The sequence below is a fragment of the Salvelinus fontinalis genome, chromosome 14 (genome assembly GCF_029448725.1).
Source record: "Salvelinus fontinalis isolate EN_2023a chromosome 14, ASM2944872v1, whole genome shotgun sequence".
NCBI classification, from domain to species: domain Eukaryota; kingdom Metazoa; phylum Chordata; class Actinopteri; order Salmoniformes; family Salmonidae; genus Salvelinus; species Salvelinus fontinalis.
The window spans coordinates 43683888-43703152 of NC_074678.1; the positions used below are offsets into that span (position 1 = coordinate 43683888).

The following is a 19265-nucleotide window of genomic DNA, read 5'->3' on the forward strand; positions in this document are numbered from 1 at the left end:
CCGACAAGATGCAAGTCGGAGTGAAGTCGGGGGATGTGCATATGCGACAGCCAAAAGTCGGACACTAATGTGATTTTCCAACAGCAAAGCTCAGATTAACATAGCAGTGTTGCCATTGTATATATATAAAAATATATAATGTGGAAATACACGTCTCCAAACCCCATATCACACACTCAAACTGAAATCATGTGTGTACATTGTATAATCAGTGAGCCTTAAATATCACATTAACTTGTAGCCACTATGAATTATGGCAAAGTTGGTTGCTGTTTCCGTCATCGTGTGGGTCGAACAAAAACACCTTAATGATTGGTTGACAATGTATTAGATATATATAGAGCCTCCCACAATGCAGCCGATGGCTGCAGGAGGAAGTTGGTGAAGAGCAACTGCAGAAACTTGTAGTCGACTACAGTCAACTTCATGACCTTGTAAAGTTCATGCAGTCACAAGTCAGACAATTTTATCCATGCAACACACTGTAATGACCTGACTAGATCATAAAAGAACAACTGTCCAGACAGAGGATTGAGTTTACGAATGGACGGTTTATTAAACCAACTTTACACAGGCTACTGTTTGGCCGTAGCCCACGCCAAATAAATGAAAGATTGCCCACAAGCCAATCGTGACCTTCTCTTGTGAAGCCCAGACGTAAGAGAGAGAACAAAGGCAAAACCTGGTCTTAACTTCCAATGCTCCATCCCCCTGCCCAACCCCCCTCCACGCCACTCCGCCAACCACCAGGATGCCCGGCATCAGAACATTCCAGGCATTCCCGTGATTGGCAGATAGCAGGTTGACTGACATGTCGGATCCCGCGAACACAACCACCTACTAGCCTAACACAACACACAGCTGTCTGTGCGGGTCGCTACACAGCCCCCCCACCACAAAGTCCCTCGTCCCCGAGGGAACAAACAAAGTCTCTGAAGCGACCCGGAGGTCTCCTTTGCCTGCGTGGCCGTGATGGTCGCAGAGTGCCCCTCTGGGAACCAGCGGATGAAGGCAGGGATATGGGGGACAAGGAAGCGGGAACGGGTAATACAGTCCGTGGCTCTGGGGAACCACGCGGTGACACAGGGGGGGAGACAGGGGGAGTGGGCTGTCTGGAGCCTTGTCTGCGGCACCTGGGGGTGGGTGCCTGGAGAATGGCATTGCCAGAGAGGGGAATTGTGGGGGTTCCTGGGGTTTGGGGAGAAGAGGCCCCTCTATGGGGCTAACCTGTCCCGGTGCAGTGCCACCTTTCTCCCCCTGGGAGGAAGCTGCACCCGGTAAACAACCTCCCCTACCCTCTCCAGGACACTGCAGGGTCCCACCCAGTGACTGTCCAACTTGGGGCATCTGCCTTTTTTCCTTAGCGGGCTGTAGACCCAGACCAGCTCCCCAGCCACAAAGTGCCTTCCCCGGGTGTGCACGTCATAGTTCCTCTTCTGCCTCACACCTGCATTCACCAGCTGCTCTCTGGCGAAGGTGTGGGCTGTCTCCAGGCGGTCCTGGAGTCTCCGGGCATACTCCGGCCCCGGGGGAACATGAGGGCTATCCAGGGGCCGACCAAACGCCATCTCCGCAGGGGTGCGGATCGCTCTCCCCAGCATGAGGAGGGCAGGCGTGCAGGAGGTGGAGTCTTGGACAGCGGAGCGGCATGCCATGAGGACCATAGGCAGGTGCTTGTCCCAGTCACGCTGGTGTTTGGAAGAGACGATGGCCAGCTGCTGTCCAAGCGTTTTATTGAAGCGCTCTACAAGGCCATCACTTTGAGGATGGAGAGGAGTAGTGCGGGTCTTGTGCATACCCAGCCTCTCACACATGGTGGCGAACACACGGGACTCAAAGTTTCTGCCCTGGTCGCTGTGGATGGACTCTGCAGCTCCAAACCTGCTGAACATCCCCGCTGTCAGGGCGTCGACGATGGTCTCTGCCTCCTGGTCAGGCAGAGCATAGGCCTCGGGCCATTTTGTGAAATAGTCCATGGCCGTGAGCACCCAGCGGTTTCCACTGTCTGTGGTGGGGAACGGCCCAACTACATCCACTCCCACCCTCTCCATGGGAGCCCCCACTGGGAACTGTTGGAGCTGAGCATGAGAGCGGCCTGGGGGGCCCTTTCTCGCTGTGCAGTTGTCACAGCGGCGACAAAAGTCCTCCACATCCCTCTTGTGCTGCCCCCAGTAGAAGCCCTGACGGAGACGGCGCAGTGTTTTTGTGACCCCAAAGTGTCCAGTCCCCACCCCGCCATGAGTACTCTGGAGCACAGCCTCCCGCAATGCTTTTGGGACCACCACCTGCCACCTCTCCTCTCCCGTAGCTGACTCCTTCCATGCCCGCTGTAGCACGCCATCAGCCAGCCGCAGTCTCTCAAACTTTGACCACAACCCTTTGGTCGCGAGTGAGAGCGCTGTCACCTCTTCCCATGGTGGCCTCACCTGCGCCTCTACCCACTGTAGCACTGGCTGTAGGTCTGTGTCCCGTCCCTGCTGCTGCCGCCATTCAGCCACGTCGACAGTCTGCAGCTCACAGCAGACAGGCCCGCTCGCCCGACACACTGTGGCACAGACCCCCTCTGCACACAGCTCTCTCTCCCGTCCCTCTCTCCGTTCACAGTGGCGGCAGCCGTCTGCAGTACAGGGCCGACGGGACATGGCGTCGGCGTTGGAGTGGCGTGCCCCTGCCCTGTGCACCACCGTGAAGTCATACGGCTGAAGCTCCTCCAACCAGCGTGCCACCTGGCCCTCTGGCTCTCTGAAAGACATGAGCCACTGGAGAGCAGAGTGGTCAGTCCTTACAGTAAAGGGCAGACCACCCAGGTAGTACTTGAAGTGTTTGACGGAAGCCACAACAGCCAAGAGCTCCCGCCGGGTGACACAGTAGCGGCGCTCATGTTTGTCAAATGTTTTGCTGAAGTACGCCACCACTCTCTCCCCCGCTGGCCCCACCTGGGCCAGCACCCCACCCATGCCCACATTGCTCGCGTCTGTGTCCAGGATAAAGGGCAAGGTGAGGTCAGGGGGGGCGAGCACGGGGGCCTCGATCAGTGCACGTTTGAGGGTGTTGAACGCCTCCTCACACTCCACTGTCCAAGTGAAAGCTTTGTCCTTCGGCAGCATGCGGTTCAGTGGAGCAGCAACGCTTGAAAAGCCCCGTACAAACCTCCTGTAGTACGAGGCCAGGCCCAGGAAGCTCTTCAGCTGACGCTGGTCGGTGGGGGTGGGCCAGTCTCTGACAGCCCCTACCTTGTCCTCCATGGTGCTGATCCCCTCCTTCCCCACTCGGTGGCCCAAGAAGGACACCTCTCTCCTCATGAAGTGGCACTTCTCGGGGTGGAGCTTCAGACCTGCGGCAGCCACCCTCTCCAGCACACGCCGTAGCGCCCCCAGGGCTGACTGGAAGGAGCTGCCATGGGCCAGGATGTCATCGAGGTATACCAGACACTGCTGTCTGGGGATGCCATCCAGCACCCTGTCCATCAAACGCTCAAAAGTAGCTGGAGCGTTGCACAGGCCAAAGCACAGGACCTTGAACTGCCAGTGTCCTCTGTTAGTGGAGAATGCAGTTTTGGCTCTGGCCTCTGGGGAGAGGGGCACCTGCCAGTAGCCACTGCGGAGGTCTAGTGAGGAGAACCAGGAGGACCCCCTAACCAGGTCCAGCGACTCATCGATACGTGGTATGGGGTATGAGTCCTTCCTGGTTACCTCATTCAGCCGCCTGTAGTCCGCACAGAACCTCAGCTTGCCCCCCTTCTTCGGAACCATGACGACTGGCGCCGCCCAGGGGCTGTCTGAGGGCTCAATGAAGTCTGCCCGCTGCATCTCCAACACAGCCTTGTCTGCCGCCTCCTGGCGTGCCAGCGGGATACGGCGGGGACGCATCTTGATGGGCCGAGCATCACCTGTGTCGATCTCATGCTGCACCAGATGAGTCTGACCCACCTCTTCCTCACTCAGCGCAAAGCTGTCTCTGAATTCAAACAGCAACTGCCACAACCGTTCCTGCTGCTCGGGGTCAAGACCAACACAGTTCCTCCCCCATATCTCCCTCACTGCAGACAGTGTCCTCTCCTCTCCCATCTGGGGTAGCTGGGCTGGGGGGGCGCGGCCTGGGCTCACAGAGGGCTGTGTCATGGAGGTAGCTGGGGGAATGTAACACACCGCAGTAGGTGACAGGGGGGCTGGGGAAAAGTCACACACAGCTGTGGGGGAGGGGGGGCAGCCATGAGTCTCTGCTGCTTTAACTGTTGGAGTAAAGGGTTTGTTGGGTTGAGTAAATGTGACATTAGGGGGGGCCATGGTGACTTCCGGCCCTCCCTGGAAGCTCAGTGTGCCCCTATTTAGGTCTAACTGGCAGCCTGTGCTCCTAAGAAAGTCCAACCCCAGGATACAAGGGTCCTGCACAGCCGCCACCCACACAGGATGACGCACAGTCCTGCCCCCTACTGTCAGAGTCATTATTCCCTTCCCTTTCATGGGTGCCAGCTCACCTGTGACTGTGCGGAGCTGCACAGTTGTAGGCTCACACTGAGTCCAACCTGCCACAATATCTGGCCTCACCAGGGTTACTGTGGACCCAGTGTCCACCAGGGCGGAGCAGGGCACACCCTCCACAGTGACAGGGACATGACAAAAGTCCACAACACAGGTCCGGCCCACCACAACAACAGGCTCCATCCGCTTGCTCTCGTCTGCTTCTGGGGGAAGTGGAGCCTTGCTTCCCCGTCTGTGCCGGTGGGCTCCTCCTGAAGATGATGGTGGTTGGGATAGAAAGCCAGGGGTCCGCACTACCCGGTCTATGCGGACCCCGAGCCGTTTCCCTGAGCTCTGGGGGACATGGGGCAATTTCGGCGCAGATGGCCTGGCTGGCCACAACCCCAGCAGACCCTGGGACCAGGGTGTGTGTTTTGTGCCGCCTGTAGCGACACAGCACGAATGAGTTCTGTCATTTCAGCCACCCATGCAGGCTTTTCCGGCTCCGGGCTGCTCTGCCCCCCAGCTCGCACAGAGGGTGTGTCTCCCTGCACCCCCACCAAAGCCCCAGCTGAAGTCCCAGCCCACACCAGCTCCCTCTCCAAAGCCATCTCCAAGGCTATCTGCAATGACTCAATATGAGCCAGCTGGGTCTGTATGCGCAGCTCCGTAGGAGAGAGCGCCTGTATGAACTGGTCCCGTGCTAGCTCGCTCTGCACGGAGGGGGGCATGTGAGCATTTGCCCGCCGAGAGAGGCTCTCAATGTCATTAGCTAACACCCGTAGAGGCTCTCCTGGCTGCCTGCGTCTATTACTCAGTTCGGAGCGCAGTAGCCAGGGCTGTACACACTGTCCATAGCGCCTCCTCAGTGCTCCCACTAAAGCGCCATAATCATGTCTGTCCTCGGGGCTAATCAATATCAAACAGGACAGAGCTTCATCCGTGAGGCATAAAGCCAACTGCAGTGCCCTTTCTTCATCCGACCACCCCCTAAAATTAGCTAACAGTTCAAACTGAGCATGAAAAGCTTCCCAATCCGCCTTACCGGAATACTTCGGGGTCTTAACAGATACGGACGCAGCTGGGAACTGGGCGCCGCCATGTTTGTTTACATCCTGAGCCCCAGATTCCTCGTCCCGCCGTGTCGACGTCACCACTTCGGCCCGCCCACCAGAATCCGCGCGAAACACAGTCGACGAGGCGCTCATGCCCGCTTCAGCCGCCATCACTCTAGCGTCCTCCCTCAAGCGGCCTCTGCGCTCCGACGCCCTGGCGATCTCCTCAGCCAGAACCTCCGACGTCCATTCACACGTTTCTCCTTGGCCATAATCGTCCCCTACCTCCACCTTCACTTTCGGATTCCCTCGAAGCATTTTCAACCCCCGTTCTCACCTACGGTAGCTAGCCACAGAAGTCAGCTAGCTAGCTGGCTAACTTTTATCAACGTTTTCACTTCTGACACCAATGTAATGACCTGACTAGATCATAAAAGAACAACTGTCCAGACAGAGGATTGAGTTTACGAATGGACGGTTTATTAAACCAACTTTACACAGGCTACTGTTTGGCCGTAGCCCACGCCAAATAAATGAAAGATAGCCCACAAGCCAATCGTGACCTTCTCTTGTGAAGCCCAGACGTAAGAGAGAGAACAAAGGCAAAACCTGGTCTTAACTTCCAATGCTCCATCCCCCTGCCCAACCCCCCTCCACGCCACTCCGCCAACCACCAGGATGCCCGGCATCAGAACATTCCAGGCATTCCCGTGATTGGCAGATAGCAGGTTGACTGACATGTCGGACCCCGCGAACACAACCACCTACTAGCCTAACACATAACACACAGCTGTCTGTGCGGGTCGCTACAACACTTTGAAAGGTGGTGACCATTGACAAAAGTGATCCGCTTGAACAGGCCCACAGAGTTTCTAAACCAAGAAGCGCATCATCGCAAGACAACTGGGAGCCCTTGCAAAACAAACCAAGTAGATCAGGCCAGTGACGACTGGGGTTTGACAAGTCAAATAAAATTTTATTGGTCACATACACATATTTAGCAGATGTTATTGCGGGTGTAGCGAAATGCTTGTGTTCCTTGCTCCAACAGTGCAGTAGTATCTAACAATTCACAAGAATACACGAATTTAAAGTAAAATAATGTAATTAAGAAATATATAAATATTAGGACGAGCAATGTCAGAGTGGCATTGGCTAAAATACAGTAGAATAGAATACAGTATATACATATGAGATGAGTAAACACGTCTAACCTTAAATGAAAACCAGAAAGTGGCTGTGGTAACTAGTGACAAGCCTTGTAACGCTGCACTTGTAATCAATGGATGGTGGTTCAGAAACAACCTGAGTCAACGGGCGCATTAGAGCGGATCACTTTTGTCAAAACATTGATCAACGTTGGTCACCGACTTTTAAAGTGTGTTGCAATATGGGTATAAAAGTTGTCTGACTTGCATGTCGACTATGAACTTGACAAAAATCATGTGATCAACGGTCATGCAGTTTTTGAAGTTGCCTTGGTTTTGATGAAGTCGCCGTCAAGTCGCTGCAGTTGCTTCCGACCAACTGCAACATGCAGCCATCCATAAGGATACCTGCTTTGCATGAGGTAACGATTTAATCACTACCATATAAACACCTGCTATGCTGATGAGTGACATAGGAACCAATGTGAATTGTGTTTACTAAGATGAATTAAGTGACAAGCCATTCAGACCAGCCTTCCTGATTTAACTTTCATAAACTACAGTACCAGTCATAAGTTTGGACACACCTACTCATTACAGGGTTTTTCTTTATTTTGACTATTTCTCACATTGTAGAATAATAGTGAAGACATCAAAACATATGGAATCATGTAGTAACCCAGAAATTGTTCAATTAAAATATATTTTCTATTTGAGATTCTTCAAAGTAGCCACGCTTTGCCTTGACAGCTTTGCACTCTTGGCATTCTCTCAACCAGCTTTGAGGTAGTCACCTGGAATGCATTTCAATTAACAGGTGTGCCTTGTTAAGTTAATTTGTGGAATTTCTTTCCTTAATGCGTTTGAGCCAATCAGGTGTGTTGTGACAAGGGAGGGGTGGAATACAGAAGATAGCCCTATTTGGTATGGCAAGAACAGCTCAAATAAGCAAAGAGAAACGACAGTTCATCATTACTTTAAGACATGGTCAGTCAATCTGGAAAATTTCAACGTTTCTTCAAGGGCAGTCGCAAAAACCATCAAGCGCTATGATGAAACTGGCTCTCATGAGGACCACCACAAGAAAGGAAGACCCAGAGTTACATCTGCTGCAGACGATACATTCATTAGAGTTACCAGCCTCAGAAAATGCAGCCCAAATAAATGCTTCAGAGTTCAAGTAACAGACACATCTTAACATTAACTGTTCAGACTGCGTGAAATCAGGTCTTTATCATCGAATTTCTGCAAAGAAACCCCTACTAAAGGACACCAATAATAAGAAGAGACTTGCTTGGGCCAAGAACCACGAGCATGGGACATTAGACCGGTGGAAATCTGTCCTTTGGTCTGATGAGTCCCAATTTGAGGTTTTTGGTTCCAACCTCTGTGTCTTTGTGAGACGCAGAGTAGGTGAACGGATGATCTCCGAATGTGTGGTTCCCACCGTGAAGCATGGAGGAAGTGTGATGGTGTGGGGGTGCTTTACTGGTAACTCTGTCGGTGGTTTATTTAGCATTGAAGGCACACTTAACCAGCATGGCTACCACAGCATTCTGCAGTGATACGCCATCCCATCTGGTTTGCGCTTAGTCCCACTATCATTTGTTTTTCAACAGGACAATGACCCAACACGCCTCCAGACTGTGTAAGGGCTATTAGACCAAGGAGTGATGGAGTGCTGCATCAGATGACCTGGCCTCCACAAATCACCCAACCTCAACCCAATGGAGATGGTTAGGGATGAGTTGGACCGCAGAGTGAAGGAAAAGCAGCCAACAAGTGCTCAGCATATATGGGAACTCCTTCAAGACTGTTGGAAAAGCATTCCAGGTGAAGCTGGATGAGAGAATGCCAAGAGTGTGCAAAGCTGTCATCAAGGCAATGAGTGGCTACTTCAAAGAATCTCAAATATATTTTGATTTGTTTAACACTTTTTTGGTTACTACATGATTCCATGTGTTCATGTTGATGTCTTCACTATTATTCTACAATGTAGATAATAGTAAAAAAGAAAAACCCTTGAATGAGTAGGTGTCCAAACTTTTGACTGGTACTGTATATTTGTGTTGACAAGAACAGCACGTAACACCTCAGCTGACATTCTAGGAAAAAGTGATATTTATTAAAATCCCAAATAAAACATTCACACAAATACATATTGATTAAATATGCAAGAATAGTTCATCACCCCTCAGAAAATGGTTAAAAGCATTAGAGGTCACACATTCTAAAAAGCATGTTGATGATCTGTTATTTGGGCACTACACCATACTAATAACTGGTTATTAAAGAGGCACCACATGCCACACTTCAACTTCACTTGTTTCCTCATATTTTGGGAAGCATCCCATTCAGTGGAAAGGTTCATCGTAGAAAATATTGAAAAAAAATAATAATTGCACACGTGTACAGAACAGATTAAAAAATACTTTTGTGCCTGTATCTATAAGAAGTAGTTGAAAGCTGAAAAACCAACTAGAACACCAATGAAGAGTGCGACCCCTTGTGCACCCACTAACTTTAGCCCTAGCAGGGATACATCTGTAAAACTGGAGGTAGAAGTATATTCCTGAGAAGTAAAAGACAAAAAGCCTCATTTATACTCTGAATTTCCAAGTACTGTACATGAAAACAAAATAGTTAACAAAACCAAGGCCGGTATGTCAACCTAGTGCTTCCCCAAATCTCACAATACTATTATCGTCATTAATATTATGACTGTTATTATTAATATTATGATACATGTCATCATGTAATCTCTGTGCTAGGTTTCTATATCATATTTTTTTAAAGAAGAACTTAAACGTGAAAACAAAGTAAGTCATATCTACAGCCATCCAAAGCCTTTTCAGAAGTGTTATCTATACAGGTTAATTCATAGAAGAATTGTCACAGCATAAGGCATCTTGCAATTACAGCAGATATTTTATCATAACATTTCATTTAATCTCCACATGTTTTGGTTGTCCCTGCGATATACTATCTACCAAACAAATAGTTAAAGCAAGTGGTAAATCTCATATCAAGGCTAAAAATTCATGGAATGATTTTGATTAGAAATAAGTAGGTCTCTTAACTTTGGTTGAGATTAAGAAATGGGGGGGGGGGGGGGGGGGGTTGCAATCAAATATAAACAGGGGAAAGGCAAGTAATTTCTTTAAAGACAATACTTCTGTACGCTAGCTATAAGGGCCAAAAGAACAAACATATCCATCCCTGAAACGTGGTTGTGCGCTGTAACAAATAAATCCACCAGGGGGCAGCATCCCAGAGCAGTCAAATAAGTATTTCTGACTGAGGCTACCCTGGTCTCCATTGCATGTTGCCAAAACAATCCAAAGTAATTATCATCAGCTATGATAGAGGAAAGATTAAAGGTTTAATATGATTGTCTGCAATAATCTATCCTTCCAACCATTATTTATCAAAAGCTGAATTCCCTGACCACAATCTAACTACAATCTCTTATCTCTGTCAATGCATTGTACAGTATAAACCCAAGTCATGAAGCGCAGCATGATATATCACACTTTAAGATATAACCGCAATATACTACTTCATTAAGGTACTGTGTAATGATCTTACAAGAGACATAGTCTAATCATAGTCTTTGAGGTAGAGGGGCTTCATTGTGGAAAAATAGAGCACACGAGGTATACAATGTTGTAACATCTCCTGATTGTCAGTACAATGAATTCAAAAATCCACCCTCGCTGAGGATTCTAAATTCAAAAAAAAAGTACTGAGTGTGAATCCATGCAGTTTCTTGAAGATGCAAAAACAACCTTCATAGTAGCTGTGGTACCTTAGCAGTTAAAATGCTAATATTTCTGATCGCTGCAAATCAATGGATACCTACCTGATAAAAATAGATATTTTCTTAATTACCAGATGCTCAGATGTTGCCTTGGGGACAAGGGGGTCAAAAGGTCAATTTAAAGAGCAGTGCTGATCCAAAGACAGGAATTGATTGGCTTTTCCACCCCAATCCTGTAGCTAAATTCATAAACGCTTTGTTGTTATGAAGATGTCATATCAATGTGTAGGTGCTTTTAAGACATGATTTCAAGCCCCTAAGTAAAGCTACTTCAACCCCAAATCTGTTTTAAAGCCGCACTATTGCAGAGCTAAGAATTCCTGCACCCATCAATCCCCTACTAAAAGCTGCAAGTAAAGACATCCAAAAGAGCAGCTAACTTCAGAGTGATGATCCCTCTACTTATAAAAGTACAGAGGACCCTGGGTAATTGATGAGACAACCGGATAGAAAACTAAATTCTAAAACTAAAAACAAATGGTTTAAACGGGTCATGAAAGTAACAAACACTCAAACCAGCAAATACAGTTGTATAGTTTGTAACTATGACAGAAACATAGAGCAGTGAAACACACAGTTATTGTTTCACAGCAAGCTGGCGGACACCTGAGAAAAACCAACATGTCTGCACATGTAAGTACCAATGAGAATTAACAATTCCTGTTGACTTCCACGGGGGGGGGGGGGGAGTTATCTGTGTCTGAGGTACAATTAATAGAAAATCTCAACAAAGATTGATTTGTGTGCGACTGCATTATGCAAATGTAGAGGTTTTCTATAACATGAGGTCACAATGTTACTTTGTTATGCCCTGAAGAAATAACATCTTTAAGGCTTTTCTACTTAAAATAGAAGATATTTAAAATGTTCTGCTTTATAGAATCCAAATATATATATGTTTTGCATTGACTATATTGTTAGTGATGATAATCATAATAATAATAAAGATGAGAATAATAATGTTAAAAATAAAATAAGTTTAATTGTGAGTCAGTAGCTGTGTTAAATGTGTAAACAGTGTATTACCCTTCCAACCTATTATTTTTATTTGTTCTTAGATAATCACTGCATTTATGTAGAAATAAATTATTCACAGGCTGTGCATATATCGTAATCATATACCGGCTCTTTGTTGGGTTATTCAAACTTATTTTGGCTAAAGAACAGAAGAGGGGAGAAGATATGAGAGAACCTGAGAGAGACCACTTGAAGTACACTGAGTTTTAGTTTGTGTTTTACTGTATATGTTTTTTTGGCATAGACTATTTAGAAAATGTGGTTGTTTCTTTTGGCTTTAGTTTTGGCATCAAAAAGGGAAGGAGTTGAGTTGTTAAGATGATGGGTTGATTGAGGTAGGTGTGTAGGGTAGCGGCTGGGATCCACTGCGCCCACCAGGGGCTTTGTTGTTACTTGATGATCCAGAGGGGCCTGACGAGGCTGACCCTGCTGCCTGAGCAAAAAGCACACCTGCATGAAAACAAAATCAGAGTTACAGTAACATTTACAGTAACATTTATGTCATTGCAAAAAGATAGCAAGTTGAAAGTTCAACTTGTGTTTTCCTGACCTACAACGGTCCAATGTTGTGAGTTGCAACAAGTCAGGAGTGACAGTTGTAACACAAGAGTGTTGTAGACTGACTGGTGACTCACCAGTGTACATGACTCCATTGAGCTCCACTGACATACTGATGCTGCTCATGCCATTTGTGGTGAGATTGAGAGCGGAGTCCTGCCGGCCATCTGAGAAAACACACACAGCATGTAACGTACACAGCGGCAATCAGCAGTTGAAACAACAAAGAGTTTTCCCTGCTTGTTTCCATAAAAAGCTGAGGGATGGGGCTGGAGAAACATAACCACTCTTAAATTCATAGACACCGATATGGATGCAAGGACAGACCATCCATATCAAAATGATAGTTTATCCATGTTTTGAGGCTATATAGTGTTTGTTTACATTCATTTTGTTTACAAATCTGCTGGAGGGTGGTCCTGGAGTTGAGAGAGAACTTGGGCAAATACAATGGCGCAATTACACTTGACATGTGGACTGACGATTTTCGAAAAATAGGATACTTGTTTACAAACATTGGAGTAAAACATGCTTATATTATTTCAGGTTGATGGGATATGACAGTTAAACTAAGCTCATGATGCATTTATATGTTATTCTTCAAGAATCAATGGGTAAATATCATTAAATGATATGTACAATTATATGTGGTGAAGTTATTAATTGCACTTTGGATGGTGCATCAATACACCCAGTCACTACGAAGATACAGGTGTCCTTCCTAACTCAGTTGCTGGAGAGGATGGAAACCACTCAGGGATTTCACCATGACTTTAAAACAGTTACAGAATTTAATGGCTGTGATACAGGAAAACTGAGAATGGATCAACAACTTTGTAGTTACTCCACAGTATTAACTTAATTGACAGAGTGAAAAGAAGGAAGCCTGTAAAGAAAACAAATACTACAAAACATGCATCCTGTTTGCAACAAGGCACTAAAGTAATACTGCAAAAATGTGTCAAAGCAATTAAAAGTTGTGTTTGGGGCAAATCCCAATACAACACATGAATGAGTATCATTCTCCATATGTTCAAGCATAGTGGTGTCTGCATCATGTTATGGATATGCTTGTAATCGTTAAGGACTGGGCAGTTTTCTAGGATAAAAATGGAGCTAAGCACAAGCAAAATCCTAGAGAAAAACCTGGTTCAGTCCGCTTTCCACCAGACACTGGGAGATGAATTCACCTTTCAGCAGGACAATAACCTAAAACAGAAGGCCAAATCTACACTGGAGTTGCTTACTAAGATAGTGAAATTTCCTGAGTGGTCGAGTTACAGTTTTGACTTTAATCTACTTGAAAATCTATGGCAAGACCTGAAAATGGTTGTCTAGCAATGATCAAAAATGGATTTGACAGAGCTTGAAGAATTTTGAAAGGAACAATGGAACATTTTTGCACAATCCAAGTGTGGGAAGCTCTTAGAAACTTACCCAGAAAGACTAACAGCTGTAATTGCTGCCAAAGGTGGTTCTACAAAGTATTTACTCAGAGGTGTGAATAGTTATATAAATCAGATACTGTATTTCGTTTTCAAAAAACTTGCTAACATTTCTAAAAACAGGTTTTCACTTTGTCATTATGGGGTATTGTGTGTAGATGGGTGAGAAAAAAAATCCATTGAATCCATTTTGAATTCAGGATGTAACAACAATTTGGAATAAGTCTAGGGACAGGAATACTTCCTGAAGGCCCTGTAAACTAATTAACTAACTGCACAACCTAATTTATAAACAAACAAATTCATTAAACAATCTAACACGTACAAATGGATATCTGAATAAACTAACTACGTGAACAACCCTAACAAACGGAACAAGCTAATATATTAAACAAAGTCACTGAACAACCTAACATTTACATACTAACTGTACAACCTATTATGTAAACTGCCTTGCTGAACTATACATACAAACAGCCTGAACAACCAAACGTCTGAGCAACCATAAACACAACCCTACTACTGAAGCACGGACACACACACAACCTCATACGTTTCTGTGGAGACTACTGTTAAATAGACAGAAAACACATAAGAGAAGAGTTGAGGGGGGAAAAGCTACATAGCTTTAGGGCATTTCCATGAAATAGTACTCATTCATTTGAACAAAAAAACTTAATGTCAAGGAAAATTCCCCAGCATTCTGTACTTTTACTAGACACTGATAAGAGGATAAGAAAGTTCTGCTGTTGAATCCCCTACGTATAGAGTCTATGCTGCTGGGGCACATTGTATGTGCAAAAGGGGTCAATGTACGCAATTGTTTGACATGGCCAGTTCAAGGTCGACAATTTTGCTTCAGAACAGGAGGCCTGATCTACATGACATAAATACCCTTTTAGGACTGTACTGTAGACCAGTGTTTTCTCAGATGATGGGTTGAGAACCACTAATGGGTTGTGTAGCCAGTCCCTGGGTTGTAGCTACAGACTGGGTTGTGGCTTAGAGATACGGTTTTGTCTAATGTGGTGGTTGTCAAGGAAAAATTGAAAGTCCTTCATTAGCTAGGTCACAATGTAAAAAAGTTTGGGAACCAATGCTGTATTTGTATTTACTATGGATCCCCATTAGCTGCGGCCAAAGCAGCAGCTACTCCTCCTGGGGTCCAGCAATATTAATGCAATTTATACAATTTTAAAACATTACAATACATTCACAAATTTCACAACACACTGTGTGCCCTCAGGCCTCTACGCTGTGAGTGACATACTTTGGTTATTAACCATACTAAGACATATGTTATTTTACTGGTGGGCTGCAATGGTGGCCCAATATTGGTACCTTCAAATCAAACTTTATTTAAAGTGCATCTAAAATGGCAACACTCTTTACCTTGGTTGTTGATGCGGATGTTCATGGGCATCTGGGCGGTCATGGCCAGCAGGTTGTGCTGCAACGCTCTCTGCAGCAGTCGCTGGTGCTCCTCGGCAGGCAGAGCCATCTTCTTCTCCGGGGGCTCGCCCGCCTCCAGTCTGTCCCTCAGCTGCTCCAGAGCCGCTACCTGGGCCGCCATGGCTGCCTGGGCCGCTGCCGCCTGCACCACTGCCACCGAGTGACCCGCCAGAGGATGCCCAGACATGCGGCCCACGCCAGACAGGGGCTGACCGCCCTCATCTTCTGCAGGGGAAATGGAGAAGTTTGGAACAGGATAGTGTTGGATGTGTTGGCATTTCAAATAAAATATATGATGCTATGGGTTACTGTTCACTTCAACTGTTCTGTGGTAATCTGTATGAACCCACCCAACACTTTGTGGTTGTGTTCGTGATATGGTTTACTGTTCACTTCAATCTGAATGATTTGAATGAACCCAAAGAAGAATTTAAATAAAATAAAACAAACTTCCTAATTTCAATGCAGCATAATTATCCTCTAAAAGATATGAGCAAAACCCGTTGCTCTCCAACAACACCTTTCTTGATTTTCTGGATGGGAGTGAGAGATGCTCCGTTGGTGGTCACGTTCATCCCCATGTTCTGCATGGACATCTTGGAGGAGGACAGCATGGTGGGGGTCCCATTAGGGGAGTAGGTGAAGAGGGAGCTGCCGAAGCTCTGCCGGCGGCCCTCCCGCCGGTTACTGTCGATAGCTGTCTGGAGCTCATTGGGGTTGCTGAGGCTCCTCTTGTCACATTCATATGGGTACAGGTACTTCATGTATCTGTGAAAACGTCATTTGAGTTGGTATTAGGAACATTATGAAATCATGTGAAAAACACTATTACAATGGATAAGTATACCTTGAAACAAGTTTACAAATTGTAAACTGGGACTAATTCAGATAATGTATATCATGACAACAAGATGCCCAGCGCTTCATGCCAAGCCTCCTCCTCCTTCCGCTCCTACCACCCGCAAAATTTCAATCACATCTCGCACCCTACACTTGTCTGTCCAATGCATGTAAATAGCTTTCCGCTCCATAGCAAGCTGCTCTATCCACATTGATTGGTGTAGTTATTTAATGTTGTGCTAAATGTTAAAAAAATAAATAAAATAAAAAGTTGATTTCAAAGGTTTAAAAAGGATCAGAAAGGAACGATATAAACAGTTACTTTGTTTATGTTGGTTCCAACCCCTGGTACTCACTGTGTCCTGAGAGTAAAGGCAGCACTGGTAATTGAGGTAGGCAGGTTGAGTCCTTTAGTGATCTCTCTCCACAGCTTCTTGTTGATGACCTCCACCAGGCCTCCCTTCTCTGTCACCAGCTGGTACAGCATGTACAGGTCCAGGACCTGCTTGGCCATGATGGGGATCCTGTTCACAGGGGTTCCTGGAGACAGGGAAAAGACAACTCACTGCCTGTGGTTACGCCATACTCTTTTGCTAGGTTTCTCTTTTGATACGTTGCTATGGAACTGAGTGTGAACTGACAAAGCCTTCTAGTATTTTGAAACGGTTTGAACGCTTCAGGAGTACAACACTACATTCAATGGGCGTGGCGTTGGTGACAGAAATGTCATGGTCTAATAGACAGAGGGTATTGTTTTCCTACAGAGTGTCACACCTTTTCTGAGCACACAATACTTCAATACATAATACATTGTCAATTCCATGTCTGTTTTATTCTTGTTATGGTATTGGGTCTTATTATCCTTTCAAATACGTGACATCTTCTTTAACAATTAAGAAAGCAATTGAAAAAAAAAAAAAAAGGATATTTTTCTCCTTTGTCTTTTGTCAATTCCCTATATTGTCCCTAGAGGGCAGTGTCCAATTATTAGAGAAACTATGCACGCAGACCCGCCCATACATTTGTTTGAGAGTAAACACACTGTAAACATCCAAAACTGGATTTTCCACACGGACTATCTTGACGTTTATTTATATTTATTGTTATTACATTTAACATGTTGGCCTTGTATTTCCAAAGTAGAACTAATTTGTGTATCAACATTATACAATGTACTGTGCAGTTTGAAATGCTTGAATAAAAACACTACATGAAACCACAATGACTACTCTCCATGATGTTTCTCTGCATCGTTTTGTAGATACAGTCTGACTATGATTAATAAAATATGCTTGTGTGGAATTGCCATGTTCTGAGGCAGCAATTCACACTTGGAATGCTGAACCAAACCAAACACCATAACTGAGCGGAGCAACATACAAACTCTGGAGCCTAAACATATGCGTACATACATTCCTAACTCAATACATGCACTCTTGTGTACTCTCTACTTTTAGACGCGCTGGGAACAGTGAGGGCTTGGCAATCATCTCCAAATGAATAACGATCCACCCATGGAGGTGAAAGCTGAGAGTGGTGTTTCGTATGTCAATGAAGGGGGGAGGGACAGGGGGGGTTAGAGCAGTGTTTCCCAACTCCAGTCCTCAAGTACACCCAACAGTACACATTTTGATTGTCGCCCTGGACAAACACACCCGATTCAACTAATCATCAAACCCTTTGAGTTGAATCAGGTGTGCTTGTTTGGGCCTACTATCAAAATGTGTACTGTTGGGGGTAGTTGAGGACTGGAGTTGGGAACCACTGGGCTAGAGAACAGAACGCTGCCTCCCAGTACTAATCCACCAAGGCAAACAGTACAGCCTTCCAGTCTCCTTTGAGTCATGGCAGTTACTGGCATTGATGTGGCTCTGCTAGATACAGGGACAGAAAGGTACAGTACTCTCTGGCACATTCGACACTCCCTCACCTCTCTTTTGCATGAAGCTGAATAGGTCATCCAGAAACTCTTTTCTCTTAGGGTCGCCATCTAGTTCATAGAGCTGTTGAGGAGATGAGAAGAGGGGAGGGGGAAGAGATGAAACAGGTTACAGCTGGGAGCAGATTACCAACGGAGGTTGAGAGCCATTATTGCCCCAAAATGGAGGATGGAGCCTCAGCCTTAGAATGCCATCAAGTCGAGAGAGGAGGCCCAGTCTGATGAAAACCTGATGTGGCCCTGCTGCTATGGCTCTGGAAAGCTCAGTGAAAGTTAACAGTAAAAGTGGATCACATGCTCAGTGGAATACAGTGGGCTATTGAGGCAACTTCCATTGCGGTGTGAAGATTGTTCACAACAGTCTGATTCATACTTGCTGGTGTGAAGAGTATCTTTGACTGGCTAGAATGTTAAACAAATGTGCATCTTACAAACCAAATGTATACCTGAGGTGAAAGAAATTATATATATATATTAACAGTTCGGCCAGAACACACAATGTAAAACTTTACTCTGGTTTGGGAGTGCTTTTTTCAGGCTCTTGCTGTGTAACCACAAACAGGCCATTCTCTTTGTGGCATTTAGCGCTCATTAGTGACGCCAAGCTGTCGTAAGATCTTATTATCAGAGGGATGGGGGGCTGGATGATTAGGCAGGGAGAGCGGTAATGTAGGGCTGGAGGCAAGGCAAGTCTTAATTACAGGATGCCTGCATTTCGAGGAGTGCCGTGCCATAAATCTTCAAAATGGCTCCCCTCAGTCTCTCTCGCTCAAGTTTGTAATAGATCTCCCCCCCATGCCTCCCTCCACCTCTTCCTCCTCCACAGAGCAACTGCCGTGTTCTTCCTTTTCCTTCTATCCAATCCACACCGGTCTGCTCTGCCAGCATTCCTACTGTAGGCTCCTGAGATAGGCCTAACCTGCCTGGGACAAGACAATCGCCTTGACAATAGAACTGTCTGGACAAAATGAGATCACATAAGTTACAGCAAACATAAACAAGAGGGCATATCTGTTTGCCACAGAGTATCTACAGTTGAAGGCGGAGGTTTACATACACTTAGGTTGGAGTCATTAAAACTTGTTTTTCAGCCACTCCACAAACTTATTGTTAACAAACTATAGTTTTGGCAAGTCGGTTAGGACATCTATTTTGTGCATGACAAGTAATTTTTCCAACAATTAGTTAGACAGATTTTCACTTATAATTCACTGTATCACAATTCCAGTGGGTCAGAAGTTTACATATACACTGAGTTGACAGTCCCTTTAAACAGCTTGGAAAATTCCAGAAAATGACGTCATGGCTTTAGAAGCTTCTGATAGGCTAATGGACATAATTTGAGTCAATTAGAGGTGTACCTGTGGATGTATTTCAAGGCCTACCTTCAAACTCAGTGCCTCTTTGCTTGACATCATGGGAAAATTAAAAAAATCAGCCAAGACATCAGAAAAAAATTGTAGACCTCCACAAGTCTGGAAATTGCTCCCAAGGATGAACCAAACGCCTGAAGGATACCACGTTCTTCTGT

At 45.9% G+C, this 19265-nt stretch overlaps 1 protein-coding gene across 1 annotated transcript in view; it reads right to left on the reverse strand.

The window, feature by feature from the left end:
- Nucleotides 1–9769: 9769 nt before the first annotated feature.
- Nucleotides 9770–19265, reverse strand: part of LOC129810927 (AT-rich interactive domain-containing protein 3A-like) — a 49095-nt gene continuing 39599 nt past the window's right edge. The window contains exons 4-9 of the mRNA XM_055861928.1: nt 17726–17798; nt 16152–16335; nt 15476–15723; nt 14896–15180; nt 12136–12225; nt 9770–11950 (exon numbers count right to left, since the gene is read on the reverse strand). Coding sequence (XP_055717903.1) covers nt 11814–11950; nt 12136–12225; nt 14896–15180; nt 15476–15723; nt 16152–16335; nt 17726–17798 — 1017 coding nt within the window. The 3' untranslated portion in view covers nt 9770–11813. The remainder of the gene's footprint in view (nt 11951–12135; nt 12226–14895; nt 15181–15475; nt 15724–16151; nt 16336–17725; nt 17799–19265) is intronic.